The sequence below is a fragment of the Vicia villosa genome, linkage group LG7, assembly GCF_029867415.1.
Source record: "Vicia villosa cultivar HV-30 ecotype Madison, WI linkage group LG7, Vvil1.0, whole genome shotgun sequence".
NCBI classification, from domain to species: domain Eukaryota; kingdom Viridiplantae; phylum Streptophyta; class Magnoliopsida; order Fabales; family Fabaceae; genus Vicia; species Vicia villosa.
Genome location: NC_081186.1, coordinates 10,536,752 through 10,554,449, shown reverse-complemented (window position 1 = coordinate 10,554,449; position 17,698 = coordinate 10,536,752). Strand labels below are relative to the sequence as shown.

Here is a 17,698-nt window from a genome sequence, read left to right as displayed (position 1 = left end):
CTTCATTTATAGGCAAAGATGTGCTTAAATTTGAAGCTAAGAAGCATTGATGAGCTTTGTTGAATTTTTGACTTGTTTAATATATTAAGCTTTGAATTCAAGCTACCATAGCTTGATTTTTCCACACCTCTTCTGCTGTACTATCCTCTTGGGGCAGAGCCTTGAATGTTCTTTGATGACTCATGCTTAAAAACTAAGCTACATATTATCCTTCCATTTCCTTTTTTAATTTAATCATAAATGTGATAAAATTAAACCAAAAAAAGGAACAAAAATGCTATGGGCTTTGTCTTGGTCGTGGGAGGCCCTTCACACTATGGGAAACATGTTTGGATTATGGAAATTGGGTTTCATTTGGAAGAAAAACATTTTCGATCAATGTTGATTTCATGCATTTTCCCAAAAAATGGTCAACTTCAACAAGGCATAAATCCCTCAATTTTTATCATATGAAGGAGTTCTTGTACTTTTTCGAAACCTCAAAGAGTCCTCTAACCAATGTCTTTGGACTCATATCAAAATGATTTTCCATGCTCCTTGTGTGCCCTTTTGAAAAAAGTGACTTGTTGTAGACTTTGAAAATGACCTGTAATGTCTTGGTTCATATTTTTCAAATGGTGAATCTAATGACCATGGGACCAATTGCATTTGAAAGATAATTGAATTTCCTTCAAAATGAGCTTTGGTTTGAATTTTTTGGATGAAGGATGAGAGAGTTATGACCAGTCAAAGTTCAGTTGACTTTTTAGGGGAAAACCCTAATTTTGAAACTTAGGGTTTTGTTGATTTTTTATCTTTCCTTGATGAATTATGATCATCCAATGATCAAATGATGAATCCTTTGACAAAATATGGATGTTGACAAAAAATTTCATTTTTGACTGTCTGTTGACTTTTTGGTCAAACGGGTCGTCTGTTGACTGTTTGAGCTGCTGACTGTGCGTCTGAGTGAGTTGAAGTTTGAAAATTTGTATGGTGGTACTTTGAGATATATGGAGGTCCATGAAATCCATTTGAGGTCTCAAAAACTTGTTCTCCTGAAAAAACAAGAAAACCCTAGTTAGGGACTGTTTGTGTAGGAGACAGTTAAGCGTACCTAATTTTTGTGCAGTGTTGAGTCTCTGCTAATCATGTGATATTCAGAAGACTTATAGAACAAAAATCTATGAATTTTGAAATGCAAAAGATTGATTGGATTGATGGTACAAAACACGGAGAATTGCACTGTCAGCGGGTTTGACTGTCAACTGACTGTTCATGTATTAATGTAGCAGTTAGAGTGAAAATTCAACAGTCAAAGTTAATATTTTTTCTTTTTGTTTTTTTTGTTATGTTAATGGTGAAAAATATATTTACATGACTTGTTAGAAAAACACAGACGTAATAAATAAATAATATATACTGTATGCGAGCGAAATTACCGATAATAACCCTGAAAAACATTTAATGCACAGAAAAATAGATATTTAACTGGCAGAAAACACACAAAATACTATCTTAATAATTAAACAACAGTACGACAGATAGTACGACTTTTAATACTAACAGTACAAACATTACATAATATAATGAACAGTACGACAAGTAAACGGTACATTTAAAAAATAAAAGATACGACAAACTTTAAGAATGACGATTAATAACCCATGCTACAAATAATAACATGTAGATGATTGGGAGCGTAAACATCCCAGGTTCACATTTTTCAGGACTATGCAGACAGAAGAAGGACATGATTACCACCACGACGGTGATGACCATAAGAAAACACGTTTCCATCCGCTTCGCCATTTTGCCGGGGAAGAAGAGAGAATGAATATGAAGTAGAAATTTGAGAGATGAATTAGAATTTGATGTGAGATTTTATGGAAAAAATGAGAGGTATTTATAGAATGAAAAGAAGGATAGAGACGTTGGGGAATGAAGTGATTCCGTACAAAAGGAAAATTTGAGTGGAAGTAGGATTTGAAAGAAAGTGTATGATAGTGTTGGAAAAAAGAGAGATGTATAGAATAAAGTTAGGATTTGATTTTTGAAAGAACGAGATTTGAAAAGAAAGGAAAAGATTTTGAAAATAATGGAATATAGTACAAAAATTGGTGGGAAACAAAAATTAATAATAATTTACTTGTTACCAGTACAGTCTAAATCCCCGGACTCTGCGCCTGCAAAAGATTTAACTCTGTACCAATTGCGTCAGTACTATTTTATCTGTAAATAAATCTCAAATAAATAGCGTGTGTGAAGTAATAAACAGTACTTGGCGTTTGTGTAAGAATAAACTCAACAGCGAGCCAAAATACCGTATAAGAAAAATTCTAAAAACTAAGTATTCATAAATCAGGATATAAAAATCCAAGATTATATGAAACTCTTAATTTTTAGATTGAAGTTTTTCTTGAAAAAAGATGCGGGCAAATTTTGGGGTATAACAATTGTCGTCCTCTTTAGAAACCTTGACTTCTTCAGCCCTCTTGAGCGGACCTCAGAATCTTCTTCCCATGTTAAGGACACCCACAGATCTTCTAGGCCTTTTCTCTTTCTTGGTCAGGAGTGCTTTCAGTTCATCTTGCCCCGTGGACAAGCTCAGGATCAGATCTTGAAACTGGGCATTCTGAGCTTGAAGGTCTTTGACTGATTGCTCGAGATTCATGATGCTGAAATAAACAGCGAGGAGGTGAGAAACCTGGGGTGGAAACCTGTGATGTGATGTTATGAATGCAGATGAAATATTTTCAAGGATCTTTAGGAATTTAGTTAGCAACTTTAGAAAATAATTTGGTCGCATCTTTGTTTGAAGAACTCTGATTCTTGGGTGTTCTTCTCTGGGGATCGAGCTTACCATATCCAGTGGGTCATAGCCCCTTATTCGGGATACTTCTGAATTTGAAGGTACATGGCTAGAGGAAAATAAATCCTCTTGCCCCTTGATAGGTGTTGAGCCTTTGAATTGGAAGGTATGTGGCTAGAGGAAAACAAATCCTCTTGCCCCTTGATTAGGGATTCAGTCCTTGATAAGAGCACCTGAAATTATGCGCCCTAAATTCCTAAGATCCTTGAAAGGGTTAGTTAAATCATGTTATGCTTATGATATCATGATGTCATGATGTTATGCGAATGCAGTGCATCAGGCAAAGCGTAAGATAGTAAGGACGAGTGAGTCCCACAAGAAAAAAAAACCTGCAAGAAAACTAAAGGGTTAGTAGCAAGCACAGACAAGTCACACAAGTGTCCTTAGGTTTAAAGGCTTGCATGAAGTTTGTAGGTAAGTACACTCCCACTGAAGTTAAGTTGGTTCAACATGTCCTATATAAAGATCGGGTTCTAGGGAGCTGATATCATTGACCTTTCTCGAAGGCACTTTTCTCAGTTCGGCAATCGAATCACCAACCGAGAAGGTCCTGAAAGTCCAGTCCATATGAGTGTAGCTTCGAGTATCAACCAACTTCAGTCGCGACCAAAGCCAGCCATCTCGCTACTTTCTAATTGGCCAAAGTCAAGTTCAACAAGGGTTCTAGGGGCAAATTAGTGCTTATGACACCACGCAGCAGCCAAGTGTTTCCTCGAGTCGGATCCCAAGGAATACCAGGACAAACCAATGTGTCACACTAACGATGGCCATCATATCAACCACATCAGTATACGCTATGCAGTCTCCTTGATCTCATGCCATTTGCCTAAGGTACACTAGATCCAGGTGTAGGATCTTTCACACAACAGAATACCCAAAACAACCTTTAAAGATAAAGCAAATAAGTCAAACAAATTCAAAGTGATCCTAGCTCTAAGGTAACCCCTCTTTTATTCGAAAGCATCCCCAGCAGAGTCGCCAGTTCTGTAATACAGTGAACTGACTTTAAAGAAATGTCGCGGTAAGCAAGAGTCGCCACCGACTTTTATTTTATCCAATTGGAAAGGCTAAAAGAACAGGAATAGACCTTTTTAAAGGACTTTGAGTTCGGGGGGTAGGTTATACAAAGGGAAGGTGTAAAGCATCCTTTGTATCCATGGTTATCCATGGGCTCTTAATTGCTTAGCTCACTTTTGAATTGTTTGAAAATGTTTAAAGTGTCGTGTGTGAATAGTAAAAACTTTGAAGAAGAACTTTAGCTTGTAAATAAGCGTAGTCTTTTTGAATTTGATTTGAAAAAGATGTATGAAAAGATTTTGAATTTGAATTTGAAATAAGAGTGGGAAAAAGATTTAATTTTTGATTTGAACGGAGCAAGCAATTAAGAACTACCTACCCTAAGATCGTCTTTTTGTTCTTTATGTCTTTCGGGCGAAAGGGTCTATCCATACCATAAGAGGACAGGAAGTCTTTCAATTGGATGTTGAAGGGTCATCGAGTTATCGTTCGCCACAAGACTGTCTCTGCCATAAAGAGGGCAGGTAGTCTAAGGGAAGGATATAATAGTCATTAAATTTTTTAGGCATCATGCGAGGATACCTTAGCAATAGGGACAATCATTCTTTATAAGGCAACCTCGAGGGAGTTTCAATAACTTTAAAGGTAACAGGCAACATTGCTTTAGGTATCCTCGGTATCGAGGGACTTGACTATTTAGTATACTTAGAGGCAACAATATAAGGCAACAGGCAACAAGAAGGGTTACCCTAAAGGTGTGTGGGTGCACAATCATGTGGCTAACTTCGATGACATTTATCTTGTACAATTAGTGATTCTAGATTCAGTTAATAGTCTTGCACTCCCTAATTTACTAACCACGCAGTTAATATAAACAAAATTAAAGGCATAAATTAAAAGTTTCTACGCTATTACAATAAACACCTGTGGGCAGAAAAATAAAAGGGCAAAAATTAAAAGGCAAAAAATAAACCCTAATTAAACTATTACACCCCGTGACTAGTTACATAATATAATAGCAAGCAATAGTATTGAGGCAAACAAGAGGATAAATAATAAAACCAGAATTAATAAAGAGAAATTAAAATAAGGGCATGCGACAATCATAGAGTATGGGATGAGAAGAGAAATTCGCGGATATGAAGAAATTCAATGTTTAAAAACAAATTGTGGTGTTCATGGTGATAAATCTTAAATCTTAGAGGTTAACCTAATTAGTAAACCTAAACCTAATTTATTTAACCTAATCAATTGTTAATCCTAAAAACCTAAATTAAAAAACTAATTATTAAAACTAATTAATTATTAATCTTAAATTAAAATTAAAAAAACTAAAGTTTTTGACTAATTTAACTAATAAATTAAAAATCTAATTAAAAACAAATTTTGTTATTTATAAAAAAAAAAAGTTAAGTTTTTTTTTAAAAGAATTAAAAAAAAAGAAGGATAAAAAGAAAATAGCTATAAAGATAAAAATAATAAAAGAATTGAAAAAACCTGGGCGAGTAATCTAGTGTAGTAGCTTTCTGATGGTCTATGATGGTCACGCACCAAGAGGCCTTTGATCTGGCTTGGGAGACGGTCTCGCCGGTGAGCGCAACACTGGATCTGCAAACAAGGAAACCTAAAGAAAAAACTGTAAAAGCTTGGGGTCGAACCCAGGTCTTTGAAGTTAAAGTAAAATACCCTGCACCAACTGTACTGCGTTTGGGTTCATGTTATGCAATTGCCTCAGAAAAATATAATATTAAAATAAATGATTAATGGAGGAGTCAAATAGAAATCAAACTTGGGCCCACTGGACTCGCTACAGCCAATCGCGTAGGAGAGAGAATCTGTCATGTTTGACCGACCAACCATAATCATACGCGTGACACAGAAGGGGTGTTCATCGTCTTCCTCACATGGCCAGATAATTAGCTACGTTTTTGCTATAATCTAGCTGCGGTTTGGCTGCATAAAATTCGTAGCAAAATTCTGGAAAGATCAAACTCACAAAGAACACGTTAGTAAGCATTAAATCTCGCCCAGATCCCTTATTTACGTCCTTACGAACCCAATAGTCATGGTCTCACGGATCGAAACGGTCTTTAGCAAAGGAAACGAAAGCTTGGTTCTTCCGAACCCTAACAATGGCAAACTAATATTCCTGCGTCAAAACTCATGCGTGATGGTTCTAAACATTCGCAAACCTTAGTATAAACATGAATATATGCATCAAAATTATTCATATGTGTTGCACCCCAAAATTTGTCCATCCAATTTTTCTACTAGTTGGCTTATTGTAAAAAAAGAGTTTTAAGATTCAAGAGATTTACCAATAGTGCAGCTCGGTGAAGACGATTCTGGATCTTTTTGGCTCGTGCAAGAGGTTGTTCGTGATCCTAGAGATCCCAGGAGGTCAATGGAATACTTGGAATGTCTTAAGAATTACGGATAATTGAAAAAACGGATTGCACTCCTTTGGAGAATATTCACCTTTAGGAAACCCTAGTTACCTCCTCCTCTCCTTATTTTCGTCCTCTTTAGGTCTGAATAACATAGGTATTTATAATAGATGAATTTAGGTCAATATTTTTAGATCAAATCTCAATGAATCAAGAGATTGGCATTTGATGGAAATTGGTTTTAAATCTTTCTAAAATTGGCCTAAATTTAATCTCCTCTCATCAATCCTATTTTCCACGAATTTGCATCAAATATATGGTATAATTAATGATTAAATCTGATTAGAATACCTCCTTCAATCAAATATTGGTTCACCATCTTAATTATTTGACTTATATTATATTTTAAATGAATAAAATTCACTATAAAATCAAATAATCATTATAAAATCGTGGTTTTGGGATTGGATCTCTTTTATGGCTTGAGGAACAAGATTGGATCATAACATTTTGGGCCTATTTGCAAAGAAATCCGTTTTGAAGCCTTTTTGTTCACATTTTCCCCCTTAAATTTATCCAACTTTGACAAGGCATATCTCCCTCAATTTTTAAGATATGGAGGAGTTCTAGGACTTTTTAGAAACCTCAAGATGACCTCTACAAGCCACTTTGGAAGCTTTTTTCCATTTGAGGATTTTATCTTGATGATATTGGCTTTGACAAAAAACTGCTTTTGGTTGACTTTCAAAAAGGACCTATAATCTTTTGATCCATATATCTCAAATGAAGCATTTTCGGACTTGGCATGTGAGAGACAAAGTTGTAGAGAATTAAGTTTCCTTCAAAATGAGCTTTGTATGGGAAATTTATGATGTTCCATGTGAAAGTTATGGCTGGTCAAAGTTCAGTTGACTTTTAGTCCAAAAACCCTAATTTAGAAACTTTGGATTTTGTTGACTTTTGAACTCTTCTTGATGAATCATGATCAATCCTTCATCAAATGATGAATGATACTTCATAATGAGGATGTTGACCAAAAATCAGAAGTTTTGATTATGGTTTGACCATAGTTTGACTTTTAGGTCAACTAGTCGATTATTGATTGTTTGGGCCATTAGGTGAGCAATCTTTTGAATCAGGGCTTGAAACTTGGCATGAGGGACCTTTGAATCATATGAGAGATCATGGAATCCACTTGGGATATCAGAAGTTCAAATTCCTTGATTAAATCAAAAACCCTAATTTAGAGGCTGTTGTTTAGGAGAGAGACTGCATGCTTTCTTCTTGTATATCTTTGAGCATTTGAAAGTCAGATGGACTGAAATATGAATAAATATGTTGGGAAAAATTTGGGGTATGACACCAAGCAAAGATTGAAGCTATAGCAAAACTTACACCTCCAGTGAACGAAAAAGGTATAAGAAGTTTCTTAGGCCATGCGGGTTTCTACCGCCGGTTCATAAGAATGTGTGATGCTAGCGACATTGCAGTGGGGGCTGTCCTTGGACAGAGAAGAGAAAAGCTGTTGCATGTTATTTATTACGCTATTCATGTTTTAAACCCTGCGCAGATGAATTATGCAACTACCGAAAAGGAGTTGTTAGCCGTGGTATATGCCTTTGATAAATTTAGGCAATATCTGTTGGGTACGAAAGTTATTGTTTATACTGACCATGCTACGTTAAAGTATCTTTTTGCTAAGCATGATTCGAAGCCAAGGCTCCTAAGATGGATCTTGCTCCTTCAAGAATTTGATGTGGAAATTCGTGACAAGAAAGGGTGTGAAAACACTGTGGCTGACCACCTCTCTCGGATGTCACCTATTGAAGAAACCGAGGATAAGCGACCAATAAAGGATGAATTCATTGATGAACACATCCTTGCTGTTATTGGTGTTCCATGGTTTACGGACTATGCAAATTATTTGGTAGGTGGTATCATTCCTGATGATTTCGACTCTAACCGGAAGAAAAAGTTTGTTCATGATTGCAGGTTCTACTTATCGGATGATCCATTTTTGTACAAAAGAGGAGTGGATGGTTTGATTAGAAGATGTGTACCTGAAGAAGAACAGGGAGGCATACTGAAAGCATGTCATGCTTCTAATTACGGAGGACATTTTAGCGGTGATAGAACTGCAGCTAAAGTCCTTCAATCAAGATTATATTGGCCATCATTGTTCAAAGATGCTCAAGAGATGGTTAGAGCGTGTGACAAATGTCAAAGAACCGGGAACATATCCAAGAGAAACCAGATGCCTTAGAATTCTATGTTGGAAGTTGAGCTATTTGACGTATGGGGGATCGATTTCATGGGACCATTTCCCCCTCCTTCGGAAAGAACTATATCCTTGTAGCGGTGGATTATGTGTCCAAAAGGGTTGAAGCTGTGGCTTTACCTACAAATGATGCTAAAGTGGTGGTGCGATTCTTGAAAGAAAACATCTTTGCTAGATATGGAGTACCAAGAGCTCTAATAAGTTATGAAGGAACACATTTCCTAAATCAATTCCTGGAAAGGTTACTCCAAAAATACAATGTTAAGCATAAGGTCGCCACACCGTATCACCCTCAAACAAGTGGTCAGGTGGAGGTATCAAATAGGCAACTTAGACAAATACTTGAAAAAACAGTGAGTGCTTTTCGGAAGGATTGGGCAATTAAACTTGATGATGCATTGTGGGCCTATCGAACGGCTTTCAAAACGCTAATCGGTATGTCACCTTATCAATTAGTCTATGGTAAGGCATGTCATTTGCCTTTGGAGTTGGAACACAGGGCATTTTGGGCATCAAATTTTTGAACATGGACCTGTCTAAGGCAGGGGGCTCTCGCATCCTACAACTTCATGAGCTCAAAGAATTTAGGAACCAAGCCTATGAAAATGCCAAGTTGTACAAAGACCAGACAAAGAAATGGCATGATAGTAAGATCGTGAGAAAAGAATTTTATGAAGGACAACTGGTCCTCTTGTACAACTCAAGGTTGAAACTATTCCCGAGAAAGCTGAGATCCAAATGGTCAAGACCTTTTGTTATTAACCAGGTGTTCCCTCATGGAGCGATTGAGTTAAATAATTCAACCAATGGAGACACATTCAAAGTGAACGGACAGCGATTGAAGCCTTATTTTCAAGGTCAATCAAAGGGACAAGTTGATGTCATTCGTCTTAAAGGATAAGACGACTGACCGTCGAGCCATGCGACGTTAAACGAAGCGCTTTGTGGGAGGCAACCTACGTGTCTCTTTTAATCGCTTTTTTTCTCTTTTCGTTTGTGTTTCTTTATGTTTCCATTTTGTAGGTTATCAAGTGTGTGTGGTGGTGAAGATGCAATATGGGAGGATCTGGCCTATGAAAATCATGGAAAGAAACGAAAAATTCAAGGTTTTGGTAAAACCAGGGGTCTGACACGGCCACCCGTGTCACCGGACACGGCCCGTGTCAGACAGAAGAATGATTGAAAAAAGGTTTTTTAAAACTCAATTCCAGGGGTCTGACACGGCCACCCGTGTCACTGGACACGGCCCGTGTCAGGGATGCTGTTTGCTGAAGAAAAAATGAGAAGGGGCAGTGGCGCAACACGGCCGCCCGTGTCACGGGATACGGCCCGTGTTGCGTAAAACGTGAATTTTTTTCTTCATGCTCTTCAAAATAAAAACCCACTTATATGGGTGGGTCCCACCATTTACCCTCTTTTACTCCGATTTCTCTCTCTTTTTCTTTTCTTTCTCCACCAAACACTTCATCTTCTTCCTTTCTTTCACCCTAATTCCCTAAAACACCATAGCCTCTCTCTAAAAAAGCTTCAAACTTTTATCGCTCAACTCTCTCCAAACAAAATCTCGCTTCACAAAAGTTGTCCCATTTTCCGCCCTCTACGTGGTCACGGTATCTTTTTATCCTAATTCCATACTTTATTTTTTTCGAAAGTTTTGGGTGTGTGTTGTTGTGCAGGTACAATCATGCCTCCACGAAAAGTGATTCAAAGAGGAGATGTTGCTGAGCCATCAAGGCCGAGACAGCGTGCTCGTAGAGACGCAAACCCTCATGACATAATCTTCATCAAACCGGAGCACCGACGCCGGTATGCCGCTCATTTAAAGCGTAAGATTATCCCCACGAGGTATATTTGTAATGACACTCTTAATAATTTGGATTTGACAATTGAGGTTCACCGTATGTTTCATTATGTGGGTATGCTAGAATTCATGCTATTCGAAGCGCCTACATTTGAACGAATAACTCTAGAATTTTTTAGTACGGTTGAATTTTGGCTGAAGCACGGGTGGACAGGTACAGAACGAGAGTATTACGGTACTCTTACTTTTCGATTATTCAATAACGAACATGAGATTAATGTTGAACAATTGGGAGCAGTTCTGCGTCTCCCAATTACCGGTCCTGGTGTTGCACCAGATTCTTTTGCTGCAGGTGATTTTTGGAGAGCTATCACAGGTTTATCAGGTTATGTGGCCAAAGAGGCAGAGGGGATAGCAATGGTGTTGCTACCCAACGTGAGCTTTTTATTTTGTATTGCATGGCTCACCACCAACCGATTAATGTGGCCGCTTTTGCGGCAGATTTCTTAGGTAGAGTAGGTCGTGCTAGTACCGGCGACATCTCGGTGGGGGTATGATTACCCAGATAGCCGATCATTTAAATTATCACCGTACATTGTTTGAGGTTGGTTTTGTTCCAGGAAAGACTAAGATTGATATGGAAGCTATGGTTAATCAATTGATGACTCGAATTCACCATGACTATTATTCCCTGGTCATTCATGGTAGACATATTCTTACCTTACTTGCCCCTGATTCTATTTGTATTTCTAACGTGGCTAACTAGTTGTATGAGAACGTGGCCCCGGATAACAGGGACGATGATATGGAACATGTGAATGCAGGTCCTGATGGTGAAGACGAAGCCCAAGGAGAAGACCAAGGAGAAGAAGAGGATCACCCTCAACAGTTCTTCCCAACAAATGAGGGAAGCTCTCAGATACCTCAAAATCAATGGGAGTGGGTGCACAATGAGATTGGGAACCTTCGCGCAGAATATGAGAGGCAAGGTATAGAGTTGTTTCGGCAGGGGGATGAGTTACGTAGTTTTGGGGCTGAGCAGACCCGCCAAGGGGCTGCCATTGATGACTTGCATGCTATGATGCAACGTTTAATGTTGCATTATCCATACCCTCCGCCTCCACCTCAGTGAACCGTAAGTCCCTCTCGCGCTTGGTAATTAAACATTGGAGACAATGTTTCGTTCAAGTGTGGGGGGGTTTTCCTTTCATTTAGTAGTTTTCTTTCAATTATTAGTATTTTCAACATTTTGTTGCAGAGTGACGAGGATTATGTCAAGGAGAGATGGACCAGTACCGAGTGGATGAAAGATGCAACCCGACTTATGTCACGGGTCACCTTGAGAAGTTAGTATAGCCGAAGAAAAAGAAATGTGTTGGACGCAACTTGAACAAACCAAACTAAGATGGTAGGATGGTAAGTTTGAGCCGGCAAAGAAGCTACATGACACATGGAGTACATCGGAACTTGTAAGCTAACCCAACATGGTGAGAGTACATAAAGCCACACACAAAAAAATTGATCATCATGAGAATCTAGTCAGGTATGACCTTATCTCTTTGATTTTGTGTAGGCTCTACCAACATGACACGACAGATTAACACACACTGAGGCACGTTTTTCTTATTTTACCCCTGAGCCTTTCCAGCCACCTTTCAATTATAGACCCTTTGTGAACCAATATTGAGCCTTTTGCCTTTGTTTGTCTAAGTGCATATATAAACCCTTATCCAAAAAAAAACAACATCGTTATACCTTGACTTGGCATGAATATTGTGGATTTTGAAAATGGTGCGAAATTCTAAGTTTGGGGTAGTTAGTGTATCGGAAAAGAGGCAAGTGTGATGAAATAAATAAGAAAAAATAAATAAAATATGAAGTGTGATTAATCAAGAAAAAAAGAGAAGAAACAATGTAAAACTTCGTATGAACACACTTTCCCGGATAAATTAGCTTGTGTGAAACCCCGGTATAAAAAGAAAGCGCCATGACAAGAGAAACAACGTGAATGCCAAGTCCACAAACCTTTGTGTAACCAAATATTTTTTGTTTTCCTCACCGTACCTAAGCCCCATTACAACCTAAAAGACCTCAAAAAGTGTGTATAGTTTGTTGGTGTAGTGGAAGTAGAATCTGTTCAAAGTTAAAAGATGATATTGCATAACCTGGACTGTGAGTGTGCTAACCCTGAGAGAATTAGTGAGAAGTGTGAAAAGCTTGCAGGTGAAGATAGCTCCACTGTGGAAATGTATCGGATGGATGGGATTAAATTACCAGAGACTTGACAAGGTAGGTAGAAAGCAAGTTGCGAAAAACATCGGCTATACTTTGGTAAGCAAGAATTTTGGGGTGACCTCGTTGTTGTTTCGTGCATCACTTGAGGACAAGTAATGAGATAAGTTTGGGGTTGTGATCGGTCGCCATTTGTATTGTGTTTTCATTAATCTCTCGGCAAAAATCTCATCAATTCAGTAACACAATTGTCTACCTTTTATAGTTTTCTTTCTTATTTTGAATGTTTCGTTTAAGTAGTGTGTTTTGTTTTGATGTTAAGATCTCATGGTTTTTAAGATGCTTTGATGCTTGTTTCGGTAGTAATTATGTTTCAGGTTTAAGCGGTGAAAATCGTAAGAAGAATGCAGAGCCAAACAAATGCGAATCGAAGTTGAAAATGAAGATTTGGCGCATACAGTGGCCTGACACGGGTGCCAGTGTTACCTGACACGGCCCGTGTCAGGAAGCAGGAGAAAATATTGAAAGAGTGCAAAGCAGTGGTCTGACACGGATACCCGTGTCACCTGACACGGCCCGTGTCAGGAAGTCTGGGGAAAATATTGAAAAACCACATGGACAGAGGGCCAACACGGGTGCCCGTGTTACAAGACACGGCCCGTGTTGGCAGGCGCGATCAGAATTTTTATAATTTGTGTTATTCTCTGCCTCGATTTCATTAAGGGTAGAGTGGACTTTTTGCGCGTTTTGAACCTGAATCAGCAGTACTAAAACCTAATTTGAAGGAGAAGGAGGCATCTTTGATCGTGGAAAGAAAATTGACAGTGAGAGAAGAAGAGAGCAAGGGTCTTGGAAGAAGATCTTCAAGGGCAATTGTAATTGGAGATCATATCAACCGCTGAATTCTTGTAATGTCAATGAATATCTGTTTTATTTCTTTTATCAGTATTAGTAGCTAAACACTTTTATGTTAGGTAGATGTCCCTGAATCGCTATGTTATGATGATTTGATTTACCGTTAATTTACGAATTGAAAGTTTTTATGCATTAAGTTTTTTATTCAATGTTTTTCATGCTTCATTCTATTGGAAAATATTATGATGATTTACGGTTAAGGTTAGGTCGGACAAAACATCTTAACGCTTCGTTGAATTCTAACACTACCGGTAAACCACTTAGGAATAAGGATTTAACCGTAGTGATCATTTATTCTTGGTTATCTTCACATAGACATTGATATGCAATTTAGTGGTCAAGGAATTAAAACTGAGTTTTAATATCAAAAAGGTTTACAGCTAAGGAATTAGTGTAAACTAACATCGAGAATTGATACTTAATCATACTAACGAATATCTCGTAAAATAGCGGTTACATGATTCATAAGGCGGTTCATACATCGACCCTAGCATATTCCCTCATACTTGTGTCTAATCTATTTACTTTTTGCTTAATTTCTTTATTTGCATTTCAAGATAATAAAATCAACCCAAACCAACCCTCGTTATTGTTTTGTTCAATTGAATTCATATTTCCTCTTATAATATCACAGCAGTCCTCGTGATCGATACTTGGATAATTTCCAATTTAATAACTACATCGGTAGAAAATAGTACACTTGCTATTTTTCCGATCAAGCTTTTGGCGCCGTTGCCGGGGACTGCCAAATTATAAGTTGAAAAATAGTTCAATTGAATTTTTGTTGCTCTGCAACTAAATTTTTTTTATTTTTTATTTTTCTGATATTTCATTTGCTTATTACTAATAATTGTCTAATCTTTGTATGCGAGGTAAGGCCTCGGCAGAATTTCTTTTTGACGCAGAGCCAGAGCGATCACTACGAGCTAGACTTCGAAAAGCGAAGCAAGAACGACTGGAAGCGTTAGAAGACATTCTGACAGCTTCGGAATCTGATAACGAGGAAATTCTCTCTATTCATTCTGAGCATTCAGATTCGGAGGCTGAAACGATGGCAGCTCCCGTAGAAAGGCTGTTAGGTGATTATGGTGGAGCAAATGCACCAGCTGGCCGGATGACAATTGTAAATCAACCGGTCGATGTTGCTCACTTTCAGATACACCCGGCAACGATTCGACAGCTGGAGAAGAAACCATTTTCAGGAAGAATAAATGAAGATGCTAATAAGCATTTATAAAGGTTTTTTACTATGACAACAGCTCTGAAGATAGAAGGGCACTCTAAAGAAGCCAAGAAGTTGGTTATGTTTCCATTCACGTTAGCGGATGACGCTGAAGAGTGGTTCTACTCATTACCTGCTGGGAGTATTACCACATGGCAACAAATGGAGTCAACCTTTCTAAATGAGTATTTTCCCGCGGCTGTTTATATCCGTAAGAGGTATGATATTGTAAATTTTAAGCAGAAGGAAGGGGAATCACTTGGAGATGCGTATAAGAGATTCAAGAGGTTGTTGGTGGCATGCCCAACTTACAACATGGATGTCACTGAACAAATGCAAAATTTTCTGAATGGTCTTAAAATGAAGACTAAGTAATTGATTGACACAGCAGCTGGTGGCTCATCCAACTTTTCAACAGCCACTGGTGTTAAAAAAATCATAGAAGCTATTGCAGCCAATGAACACTTGGAGCTATATGATCGTAGTGTTAGCCAACCTGAAGGATTAGTGGATATGAAATTGTCAACGCAAGTTGTAAAAATAGAAGATCAGGTAGCTGCGGAAGTTGAGCAGAGATTGAAACATATGGGTCTTGAAAAACAAACAGTAGCACAAGTTCAATCGGCTCAAGCAAGTCAACCGGTGGGGTGTGAAATATGTGGAGGACCTCATTTTACTGTTCAGTGTGTTGCTACAGCTCAGCAAGTGGAGGAAATAAATTTCTTGAAGCAAAACAACCCCTACTCAAATACCTATAATCCGGGGTGGAAAAATCATCCAAATTTTTCATGGAAGGATCAACCAGGGAATGCTCCTAAACAAGGGGTTATTCCATATCAAGGTCAACAGTCGTAGCAATAGTATAGACCTCCTCAACGACATTATCAACAACCTCAGCAACAGGCCGCCAGAAAAGCAGATTGGGAGATTGCCATCGAAAAGATGGCAGCTCAAAGCTCTCAATTTCAAGAAGAAACGAGGAGTAATTTTCGGAATACGGGTTCCTCCATTAAAAATCTGGAAATTCAAATGAGTTAGATAGCACAGCAATTAGCAAACTCTCAACAGCCGGGCGCGTTACCAAGTGCCACAGTTACCAATCCTAAAGATCATAATAATGTGAGCGCTATTGTTACTAGGAGCGGTAAAGGGAAAGGTGTAGTTGAAAATAATGCTGAGGAAGAGGAACCGTTATTGGAGGTAGACTTGGAGATAAAAGAAAATGAGGTAGAAGCTGAGGAAGTGGTCGTGATGGAACCAACACCAAAAGAGAAGGCAGTTGAGCAAAAGCAGACAGTAAAACTTCCTTTTCCGATAAGGAACAAGAAAAAAGGGCAACATGAGAAGAATTTCAAAAAAGTTCTTGGTGATGTTCAAGAAGCTGGAGATTAATATTCCATTCTTGGAGGCATTAGAACAAATGCCTACTTATGCAAAATTTATGAAGGACGTCATCTCCAAGAAAAGAACCATCGATCATGACCCTATTATTCTAACCGAAACTTGTAGTGCTATTTTGCAGGGTATGAAGATTCCGGTGAAGAAGAAGGATAGAGGTTCCGTGACTATTCCTTGTACAATTGGGGATAGGTTATTCAAGAAAGCTCTAATTGATTTGGGAGCAAGTGTGAGCCTTATGCCATTGTCTATCTACAAGAGATTGGGGATAGGTAACATACAGAATACAAGAATGACACTCCAGTTTGCTGACCACTCTGTGAAAAGACCTTATGGGATAGTAGAAGACGTGCTTGTGAAAATAGACAAATTCATGTTCCTAGTGGATTTTGTGATTCTAGAAATGCCGGAAGATGAGGAGATCCCTATTATTTTAGGAAGGCCATTTCTAGAGACAGGGCGATGTTTGATAGACATCGAAGAAGGGACGATGACTCTAAAGGTATATGATGAGGAGTTAAAGATAGATGTGCGAAATACCATGAAGTACAAAGATGATGTTGCCACAAGCCAACACATCGAGGTAATTGATCAAGTCATCACAAATGAACATGCTTTGACATCACAACAATTGCCTTTAGAGAGAGTGTTGAGTTCGTCTATTTTTTAAGAAGCAGAGGTGGTTGATGAAAAAGAGATGGAAGTGGTAGCAATGATGGAAGAAATACCACTGTTGAGAGGATCTCGGCATAACAGATGGGAAGATTTGAGGCAACCTTTAGTGGAGGAAAAGAAAGATGATCCAAAGAAGGGGGCTGAATTGAAACAACTTCCAGAGAATTTAAAATATGTCTTCTTAGACACCGAAAGTAAGTGCCCAGCTATCATAAGTTCGCACCTTGAGAGTTTACAAGAGAATAAGTTTGTGGAGGTGTTGAAGAAGCATAAAAGTGCTATCGGTTGGTCCATTGAAGATTTGAAAGGGATTAGTCCTACGGTTTGTATACATAAAATTCTCATGGAAGATGATCACAAACCTGTGGTCCTACCCCAAAGGCGGTTAAATCCCGCAATGAAGGAAGTGGTCAGAAAAGAAGTGGTAAAGCTATTAGACGCAGGGATGATTTATCCAATATCTGATAGTGCTTGGGTGAGCCCGGTCCATGTGGTACCAAAGAAAGGAGGAACAACAGTGATAAAGAATGAGAAGAATAAGTTGATCCCTACTAGGACAGTCACAGGATGGAGGGTTTGCATTGATTACCGAAGATTAAATCTGGCTACTAGAAAAGATCATTTCCCGCTACCATGCATCGACCAAATGTTGGAGAGATTAGTCGGGCATGAATACTATTGTTTCCTCGATGGCTACTCAGGGTATAATCAGATTGCGGTAGCAGCAGAAGACCAGGAGAAGACCGCCTTTACATGCCCGTTCAGTATTTTTGCCTACCGAAGAATGCCATTCGGGCTATGTAATGCGCCTCCCACATTTCAAAGATGCATGCAAGATATCTTTGATGATATGCTTGAAAAGAATATGGAGGTTTTCATGGATGACTTCTCGGTCTTTGGTAAGTCTTTTGATAACTGTTTA

General features: G+C 38.4%; 1 protein-coding gene across 1 annotated transcript; it reads left to right on the top strand.

The window, feature by feature from the left end:
• The first annotated feature begins 16,123 nt into the window (after nt 1–16,123).
• On the top strand, nt 16,124–16,771 carry LOC131618655 (uncharacterized). Its single transcript, XM_058889833.1, has one exon. The coding sequence runs from the start codon at nt 16,124–16,126 to the stop codon at nt 16,769–16,771; it is 648 nt and encodes a 215-aa protein (XP_058745816.1).
• The last annotated feature ends 927 nt before the right edge of the window (nt 16,772–17,698 follow it).